General features: G+C 56.5%; 1 protein-coding gene across 4 annotated transcripts; it reads right to left on the bottom strand.

Annotated features, from left to right (window-relative positions):
- Positions 1,346-6,477, bottom strand: PAEP (progestagen-associated endometrial protein). 4 transcript variants are annotated; one of them, XM_018054687.1, is made up of 7 exons: positions 6,166-6,477; positions 5,359-5,498; positions 4,429-4,502; positions 3,203-3,313; positions 2,423-2,528; positions 2,176-2,216; positions 1,346-1,431 (listed from the first exon to the last, which is right to left on the bottom strand). In XM_018054687.1, the coding sequence occupies exons 1-6, from the start codon at positions 6,259-6,261 to the stop codon at positions 2,201-2,203; spliced, it is 543 nt and encodes a 180-aa protein (XP_017910176.1). In that variant the 5' UTR covers positions 6,262-6,477; the 3' UTR covers positions 1,346-1,431; positions 2,176-2,200.

Here is a 10,106-nt window from a genome sequence, read left to right as displayed (position 1 = left end):
CCAGATTAAAGAGAAAACCTTCGAGAGCTGTGTGTCTTTAGGTTCAAAAGGACGGCTCAGTCTGGTGAACCTCAGTGTCCTGTGGGTGTCTGCTTGCTCCTAAGAAGTCATTGATCTCGCTCTTTGATCAGGACGATGGGAAGACTGTGAGCACCCTGGAGGCGGGGCCACCCCCGTGTGTCTGGTGACTCGTAGGTGAAGGCTGGCTCCCTGAAGCCCCTGAGGCCTGGGGAGGAGGCCGTCCATCGCTCTGGATGTTCAGAAGTTACGGCAGCGAAGTCACAAAATAGACCTCAGTTTTCTTAAAGATAATGAGCCGTGAAGAGCAGAACTACCCGGCTGTCTGCAGGAGTGTGGGTCATGTGGCCCGGGAGTCCTGAAGCGGGAGGGTGTTCCCAGGTCACAGTCTACCCCCACAACTCTGCAGGCCGGGAAGCTCAGAGGCATAGGGGCTTTTTCTTGGAGCAGCTTTGGTAATTAAGTGGGACATAGACAGTAACACAGGCTTCCCTGGTGGCACAGTGGTAAAGAATCCACCTGCCAATGCAGGAGATGCCGGTTCAATCCCTGGGTCGGGAGGATCCCCTGGAGGAGGAAATGGCTACCCACTCCAGTATTCTTGCCTGGAGAATTCTGGGGACAGAAGGAACCTGGAGGGCTATGGTCCATAGGTCACAGAGTCAGGTACGACTGAGTGACTGAGCATTCAGGTACGCATATAAATATGAGTACACACTATGCTATGTGCAAATTATTCTTATCATTTAAAAAATCCCCACTTTGCTGTATACCTCTTTTCCATTCAGTTCAGTTCAGTTCAGTCGCTCAGTCTTTGTGACCCCATGAACCGCAGCACGCCAGGCTTCCCTGTCCATCACCAACTCCCGGAGTCCACCCAAACCCATGTCCATTGTGTCAGTGATGCCATCCAACCATCTCATCCTCTGTCGTCCCCTTCTCCTCCTGCCCTCAATCTTTCCCAGCATCAGGGTCTTTTCAAATGAGGCAGCTCTTCACATCAGGTGGCCAAAGCATTGGAGTTTCAGCTTCAACATCAGTCCCTCCAATGAACACCCAGGACTGATCTCCTTTAGGATGGACTGGTTGGATCTCCTTGCTGTGTGTGCAGAACAAGTCTCCTTCCAACCGTGACCTCTTTTGCCCAGCTCCTCTATCTTGGGGAAATCTCTTTATTTCATTTTAGCACAGAAAAGATCAGTGCGTTTTGGGTACATGAAGTTTGATACCGACAGTAGTGGCTGGATTCATAAAAGGGCATAATTTGATCCATGAGCAACTTGAGTTTTCATATCAATATTTATTAGACTAAGAGACAGCCATTTTCCACTTTCTGTCCTTTGTCGAGTTTGGGTGTTGACTGAACACTCCAAGTTAACTGGCAGATATCTCTGCTGAGTCCCTCCCTGGTTCCTGAAAGTTTCAAAGAGCCACAGTGATGTGTGTGGGCCCCCAGATGTCACAAGACTGTGATGCAGACGCCCTGGATCCCAGCCCCGCTGTCATCCTCTGAGCCAGACCACTCCCCACCCTGTGCCGGGCCTTCTCCACCCCCTGCCCGTTGTCCAGGAAAGACTCAGAAGGGAGAGCACAGGTTTATGCCTTTATTGCTGAAGGAGGAGCGGCCCCGAGCAGGAGGCCACAGGAGGGGCCTGGAGGGGCCTGGGTCCCAGGAGAGGTGACCGTGGTCCCGGTCCCTCCTGGTCCCCCTGATGGGGGAGGCGGGGGTGACGTCGTCTGTCCCCAGAGGGGCCAAGGCTCCCGGGCCCTGAAATGGACATGGGCCCCCCCTGTGATTCCTGGGGCACCTGCCAGATCCTTGCCAGCCTCTCCGTGGCTGGGGGTTCAGGACAGCCCCTCCTCGGGAGAAGGACCCCCCTACCCTCCCCCTTAGGTACCCACTTCCTAGGCCTCCACCTTGGCCCTTAGCTCTGCCCGGAAGGAGCTGGAAGAGGTCAGCGTGTGAGTGAGGCCAGGACACAGGTCACCCCACAAGAGTGGGCACGCGGCCAGTCGGCTCTGCAGTCGCCAGGAAGGACCCCAGCTTCCAGCCATTCTCACAGGGGGACCCCAGGGCCTAATGTGGGGTCCCAGGCCCCACCAAGACCCCCTACCCCATGTGTGTGCCCAGGACGTGGGGCAGAGCGGGCAGCTTACCACAGAGGCGCCGGCAGGGGCTCACCTAGACGTGGCACTGGGGGAGGGAGAGTCATGGGGGGTCAGGGTGGGACTGGACACCTCAGGAAGAGGGGCCTGGCAGGGGGTGGGGAGGGGGCCCCCACGGGGTGCTGCACCCCACCCCCTCCTCCTGGGAGGCCTGGGGAGCTGGGGGTCACCATGGGAGGAGGAGGTCCTGGGCCGGGTAGCCTCCTGCCCTGGGGAAGGGGCGGGGCCTGGGTGCTCACCCTCCAGCTGGGTCGGGTTGAAGGCGAGCCGGATGTGCATGGGCAGGGCCTTGAGGGCTTTGTCGAATTTCTCCAGGGCCTCCTTGTCCACCTCTGGGGTCCTGACTGTGGAGCAGGGACGGGGGTCAGTCCCTGCTCCCCAGGGTGGTCTGCATGTCTGCCCTTGCCCTCCAGAGCACCTGCCCTTTCCCCTTGGCCCAGTTCCCTTCCCTTCCTCCCAGGGCAGTGCAGTGGGTCTGCAGGTCACAGAGGGAAAGCCTGCCCCCCACCTCTGGCTGTCTGGGTCCCTTCCTCCCCCTGGGCCGGCTGACAAAGCTGGGAGCCTCCACTCGCCGATGCCCACGCCCCCCTGGCACAGGGGCCCTGAAAACGCCCAGTGGGACTGCTACGGCACAGAAAATGTCACCTGCCATTTGTTTTCAGGACGTGATAGTTTAAAGATGGCTTTGTACCTGAGTTCTTATTTTGGGAAATAATTGAAACTCCCCGGTAACAACGGCTGTTAGATTCAGTGACCGCCGGCCCCATCGCGATGGTCACACCAGTCACAGTTCTGCAGCCCACCCGTCTCCCAGCCTGTGTGTCTGGCCCCCATCCCCAGCCACCCACAGGCCCGCAGCAGACTGGCTCCCGGTATGGGACCGCTGTCTCCTGGCGGGACTCGGGGACCCCCCACCCCTCCTCCTCCTGGGGATCAAGCTCCCTGCTCCCACCCCCACCCCCTGTTGCAGCAAGGACCACACAGCTGGTCTCCCTGGGCAGCCAGGGTTGGCACCCACCCAGGCACTGGCAGGCCAGGCTTTGCTCGGGCTCAGCACTGTTTTCCATGCAGAAGAGCAGGTACTTTTTGTAGTCGGTGTCCAGCACAAGGACTTTGTTCTCGTTCAAGGCTGGAAGCGATCAAGACGGGAGGAAAGTGAGTTCCAACGGCGGGGGAGGGGGTTGCTGGTCAGCCCCCAGCACCCTCCACGACCAGCGCGGCTCCCCCGGGGTCACCACCCGGCGAAGACGGGGTGGGGAGCGCCTCTGGCATCCCCCACCCCCGAAATGGTGCTTCCTCTTCCCTGCTGCCACTGCCAGGCGCACGGGGCCCAGGAAGCCCTCACTGTCAACTCTGGATCCGCCAGGGACCCTCCACCATCTCCTGGACTTGGGAACACTCACCACTCAGTCTGAGGCCCCCTCTCCCAGGGACCGGAGTGGTCAAGAAGCTTCCCCCTGATCTCGGGTGGGGCTGGACACTGCCCAGCAAGGGAAGGGGGGTGCGTCCTGAGGATGGGGGCATTGTGGGGGGGCAGCCCTGAGCAGGGGCAGCTGGGGCTCACCCTGACCGAGGCCAGTGGGCAGCCCCGGCTGCCCTGTGGTGTCCGGGAAGCTTGGGGGCAGGACCAGCACCCAAACCCAGTGCAGCTGGATGGCGCCAGAGACCCTGGGCTGGGCACCCTGGCATCAGTCAGTGCAGGGCCTCCAGTCAGAGTGAGTCCTGAGGGGGCCAAGGGCAGATGTGGCCCAGGCTGCCCGGCGGAAGGGCAGCCCTGATGGAACCCCAACCCCCCCTCGAAGCTTTCTCATCTCGGATTTAGGACGAACAAGTGAATGAGCGAGGGCGGACAGAGTTTGTCTCCAGGAGATGAAGGAGCTGTGGAGCGGGCTGGGGTCGTGGGGCACCTGGGCCCCTGGAGTGGGCAACGGCTCTCGGTTACCCCTGGGAGGGCACAGGTACCTCCTGAGCTCAGCCTGAGGGCCCAGAGCACCGCCCGCCCCCCGGCAAAGAGAGCTCGGGTGTCACCCTGGTGGGTTAGCCCCGCCCAGCCGGGACCTGCCCATGGCCACCGGCCCCAAGGCCCCAGGCAGGTGGCAGGGAGGCAAGTGAAGCAGGTGTCAAGGCAGTGTCTTCATCACCACCAGCCCCTTAGCATCCCAGGGCCCGACGCCAGCCCCCTGAACCTGCCCACAGTCCCCGGGGGCAGGGGTGGTAGGTGTCCCCCAGGGACCCGGCACTCACCATCGATCTTGAACACCGCAGGGATCTTGGTTTTTTCTGCAATAATCTTCTTCTGAGCACACTCACCGTTCTCCCTGAAAGACAGCTGCTTTCTGAGCCACTGGCATGGACCATTTTCATCAGGATGAACTGAGGGCCAGGGGCAGAAGCTGGCCCCAGGAGGGGCTGGAGGGGGGTGGCGTGGGCATAGGGGCCAGCTGGCCAACTAGCCTCGGCTGCACTCACTGTCACCTCTCAGGCCACAGGGGACTGGGTGGATGGGCCAGGAGAAGTCAAATGAAGCCAGAGAGAAAAGGTCAGGGAGAGCCTTGACCACACACAGGCACCCCCAAAAGGCAGCCCTGGGGTTCAGGTCCCCATCTCTGCCCCCCACACCCACCCAGCTCTCTCCTGCACCCTGACCCCCGTCTGAGGGTGGACAGGGCTGGTAGTGGGAACTGCCTGAGCCCCAAAGACCCAGGTCTGCTGCCTCCCAGCAGCCTTCACACGGGCCTATCCCCACACTGCTTCGTTTCCAGGACATCTTGTTCATTTTAGATACTGAGGTGTTCATACTAGAAATGATGAAAATGTCTCTCTGTTGCTCAAATGCACTTGTAATCCTCAGACTAACAGGGAATTCAGAATACCTGCCTCATCGTATGTATCTTTCCTATGCATTTCCACTTCAGTGGATTTTATCTCCCCTTCCAAGTAAACAAAAATGATGTTTTATGTTCATTTGTTTGATGATGTTCTGAAGCATCAAATTAATAAAAGTTAAAAAAAAAAAAAAAGCCCTGGGTGGGCAGCCTTGGGTGGAGCGCCGGGTACCAGTAAACTCTGAGCCCTCTTCCCCAGCCCTGGGGCCCTGGTCCCTCCTGCACCCCACCCCCCGGGGGGTCCACAGCCCTGGGGAGTGGGGGTTCCATGTTGGGGAGGGACGCCCACCATTTCTGCAGCAGGATCTCCAGGTTGCCCTCGGGGGTGGGCTTCAGCTCCTCCACGTACACTCTCAGGGGGGCACTCTGGGCGTCCAGCAGGGAGATGTCGCTGGCCGCCATAGCCAAGGAGTACCAAGTCCCCGCCACCTGGAGAGGGACCTTGAGTTGCACTCCGGGGGTGGGAAGGGGCCCCCAGCCCCACAGTGGGCTCTCTGTCCCACCCCGGCCTGGGCAGCCCTGAGATACTCCCCCCAACTCTGCACCCTGGGGAATGCTCTCCCCAGACTCACTCTGAGCCCAAAGAGGGACCCAGATGAGCCCCCCCACACGTGGCAACATTTGGATCTTGGGGAGACATGGCTGGAGGTGGGGAAAATTTGAGGGGCAGAGAGACTCTTTTAGGGGCTGAACTGTGTCCCACTAACCCCCAGAACTTCAACACATGACTCTGGAGACACGGCCTTTAAAGAGATGACAAAGGTCGTGTGAGGCTGTGCAGGCAGGCGTGTTTCCAGCAGGCCTGGTGGCCTCACAGGAAGAGGAAATCAGGGCTCGCAGAGGACATGGAGAAGACGGCCGTCTGCTCCGCGGAGAGCGGCCGCAGGAGAAGCCAGCCTGGCCGACACCTGGATCTTGGGCTTCCAGCCTCCAGAATGCAAGGCAGTGAACGCCTGGTCCAAGCTGCCCCAGCGGGGGATTTGTCAGGCGGCCCTAGCTGACTGATGCGAACCCGACGTCACAGCCTCTCTTGGTCTCTGAGGCCCAGCTCCCCTGCCCGCCCTGCAACCTACCACCCACCCGGCCACCCTCGAACCTTCTGGATGTCCAGGCCTTTCATGGTCTGGGTGACGATGATGGCCTGGATGCCACAGGCGAGGGCCAGGCCCAGGGCAAGCAGGAGGCACTTCATGGCTGCAGCTGGGGTCGTGCTTCTGAGCTCTGCAGGGAGTGGAGGGCTGAGACAGCGGGCTCGGGGCCTTATACAGGAGGCGTGCCAGCCAGCCAGCCCGGGCCGGGCCCCCAGCCACGAGGTTCCCGGAATCCTACTTGGCTCATCCCCGGGCCCCGGGGTGGCTTCCTCTACGAGGACAATAGGAGGCCTTCTTCCATCCGGGGCCAAGCAGGAAGTCCCCCTCTGGGCCTAGACGGTTCCTGGTAGACCCCAGAAGTGGGGGCACAGGTGGGTGTCTGGACTCTGGGTCAGGCTGGCTGCCAGTGCCAGGAACACTTCCGGGGTCAGCCTCTTAGACAAGGGCAGGTCAGAGCCAGCACTGGGGACAGGTGTGTCCTGGAGGGTGGCCTCTGCCTTGGGCACCAGCTCCTCCAAACCATGTGACCGTGGCCTTGGGTGAAGGGATCTCTGCAGTGACCCCATCCTCTGCAGGCTGGGGCAAGGGTGACACGGGGTTCAGGTGGAGCTCCGAGGGGGGACCTGGTCGGTATCGAGGGCTCTGCAAGCACCTGCTGCCCAGTTAGGGTAGCAAAAATGGCAATGAAAATGACAACGGTCATAATAACCCCCAGGACGGGAAAGTGACCTGACCCCTGCGGCGGGGGCACGGCTGAGCAGCACTGGGGCTCCATGCAGGCACGCGGGATGGGCAGGCCCACAGGGCCCAACCTCCCACCTCCCACCTCCCACATTTTAAGTCTCCCAGGACACTTCCCTCCACACCGCTCAGGCTACAGCGAGCTGCCTGCAGACCTCAGGAGCAGTGGGAATGCTGGTGCTGGGTGTGTTGCTGAGTACAGAAGGGGCCCGAGCAGGGAGGGTGCAGGACAGGCCTCCTGGCTGAATCCACATGGGCGTTGGTACCCAGCGGGCTGTGGGTGCCTTGTGCCTCTGGCAAAGAGGGTGCAAAAGCCTTCAGTTGACATTCTAAGTGACTAAACCACTCATCACAGGGGTGGGGTGGGCGTATTGGGGTAGGGGAACGGGAGCAAGGTGGGGGAATCTCCTGATAGCGGGGATGTCTCCTGATAGCAGGGACCTGGCGGGTCAGCCCCTCTTCCCCCCTGAACTGTAGGGTCTTTCCAGGGGGCCCGCTGGCCTGGTCAGCATCTTGGTTGGAGGTTCAGGGGTCTCCTAAACTAGCTCTGGCTTGCTCTCTGGCCTCTGGTTTCCTTCCCGGAGAGACTGTTGGTGACTGTAGCAGAAAAGAGCTCACTCACGGGAGCAGACCCCCAGCCGCCCCCAGATCCCCCTTTCCTGTGATGGAAAGAGTAGGCTTGGCCAGCTTCAGTCCTTGCCTTGATCTGTATTAGCACCTTTAATTCTTGCAACAAGCCTCGAAGCTCAGTGTTTCATGAAGAACCTAGGTTTTATGATAAACCCCAGGTTCCATGTTTTGTGATGAACTGCAAGCTGTGATGGGGTTGAAGGATGTTGCCCCAAAACTCACATCCACCAGGAACTTCAGGTTGGAATCTTGTTTGGAATCTAGGTCTTTACAGATGTGAGCTGCTCAGGTGAGGCTGGAACAGGGGCTAATCTACTGTCCGGTGTCCTTGTGAGAGAAAACGGGGACATGGAGGGGACATGGGGAGAAGGCATGTGAACACGGAGGCAGAGACTAGACTGAGGCGTCTACAAGATCAGGCTCAAGGGTGCGGCACCAGGAGCTGGAGGCGGCGGCGGGGGGCAAGGATCCCTTCCTGGAGCCTCTGGAGGGAGCTTGGCCTGTTCGATGTCCGGACTGGGACTTCTGATCTCAGAGGGGACGGGGGGCACCCCTGCAGTGAGGAGCCCTTCCCCATAGGTAGCCCCCCGAACACCAGCACGGGTGGTTTGGACACCGGCGTCAGATGCGAGAGGCTGTGCCCCCCAGCACCGCTCTGCTCTCAGAACTGGGTGATGCAGGGCGGAGGGAGGTCAGCCAGGGAGAAACAAGCGCCCCCTTCCCCAGCGAGCTTAGGAAATCTGGGTGCCACCAACCTCGGGACGTCTGAGCTGCAGGGTCTCCCAAGTTCCTGTGAACCGTGACCATAAACCATGCCCTTCAGGGCGAAGCTATTCATAACTTCCAGGAATCTTCAGCTTCCAGAGAATACCATCCAGAGAGAGAGACGGAAATAAAGCACCTCTGGCCTGGGGCAGCTGGGACTGACCACTGTGGGAGGGAGACTGGGGCAATCAGTAATGAAATTGAATCAATAATTTTAAAAAAATTCCCTCAAGCAGGAGTCCAGGACCAGATGGCTTCACAGCTGTATTCCACCAAACTCCTTTTTTAGGTTGTGCTGGGTCTTCCCTGCTGTATGTGGGCTTTCTCTGGTCGTGGCCCGTGGGCACTGCAGCGGTTGCAGCTCAGTGGTTGCAGCTTGGGGGCTTGTTGCCCTGCAGCATGTGGGAGCTTATTAATGGTTCCCTGACCAGGGATCAAACCCACATCCCTGAGGCGGATTCTCAACCACCGGCTCACCAGGGAAGTCCCCAAACATTTAAAGAAGAGTTAATACCTATCCTACTCAAACTATTCCAAAAAATCAAAGAGGAGGAAATGCTTCTAAACTCTCTCTATGAGGCCAGCATCACCCTGATACTAAAACCACACAAAAACTTTACAAAAAAAAAAAAGAAAGAAAATCTTAGGTCAATATCATTGATGAATAGAGATGTAAAAATACCCAGCAGAATATTAGCAAAGTGAATTCAAAAATACATTGAAAGCTCATGATCAGGTGAGGTTTATCCCAGGGATACAAAGATATCCACAAATCAATCAATGTGATATACCACGTTAACACATTGAAGAATGGAAATCATTAACAAAATGAAGAATAAAAATCATTAATGAATTGAAGAGTAAAAATCATCTCAATAGATGCAGGAAAAACTGTTGACAAAATTCAACATACTTTCATGATAAAAACTCTCAACAAAGTGGGTATAGAGGGAATAGACCTCCATATAATGAAGGCCACATATGACAAGCCCACAGTAAACATTATAATTAATGGTGAAAAACTGAAAGCATTTCCTCTAAGGTCAGAAAAATAAGACAAGGATGTCCACTCTTGCCACTTTTGTTCGGTATAGTATTGGGAATCCTAGTCACAGTACTCAGACAGAAAGAAATCAAAGAAATCCAGGCTGGAAGGGAAGAAGTAAAACTGCCACTGTTTGCAGATGACGTGACACCTTGTCCTACCATACCATGCCATTTTCTTAAGAAAATCCTTAAGATGTCACCAAAAAGCTAATAAGTAAATTCAGTAAAGTAGCAGGATACAAAATTAATACATAGAAATCTGTTGCAGGATACAAAATTAATACATAGAACTCTGTTGCTTTTCTATACACTAACAATGGGCTATCAGAAAGAGAAACTAAGAAAATGATCTCATTCACAATTGTATCAAAGGAATAAAATACTGAGGAATGACTCTAATCAAGGAGGTGTAAGACCTATACTCAGAAAACTGCAATGAAAGAAACTGATAGAAGGAATTGAAGATGATATGGAGGGGGAAAATACATCATGCTCACGGATTTGAAGAGTTAATATTGTTAAAGTGATTGTACTACCCAATGACTATATCTGTAGCTTTACAGATTCAATGCAATCCTTATCAAAATGCCAGCATCATTTTTCACAGAACTAGAACACACAATTCTAAAAATTGTGTGGAGACACTAAAGACCCAAACAGCAGAACACAATCTTGAGAAAGAAGAACAGAGCTGGAGGTATCGGGCTTTATGACTTCAGACTATAGCTCAAAGCTACAGCCACCAAAACAGTATGGTACTAAC

The sequence above is a fragment of the Capra hircus genome, chromosome 11 (assembly GCF_001704415.2).
Source record: "Capra hircus breed San Clemente chromosome 11, ASM170441v1, whole genome shotgun sequence".
Lineage (NCBI taxonomy): Eukaryota > Metazoa > Chordata > Mammalia > Artiodactyla > Bovidae > Capra > Capra hircus.
This window is presented reverse-complemented; position numbering and strand designations above follow the sequence as displayed.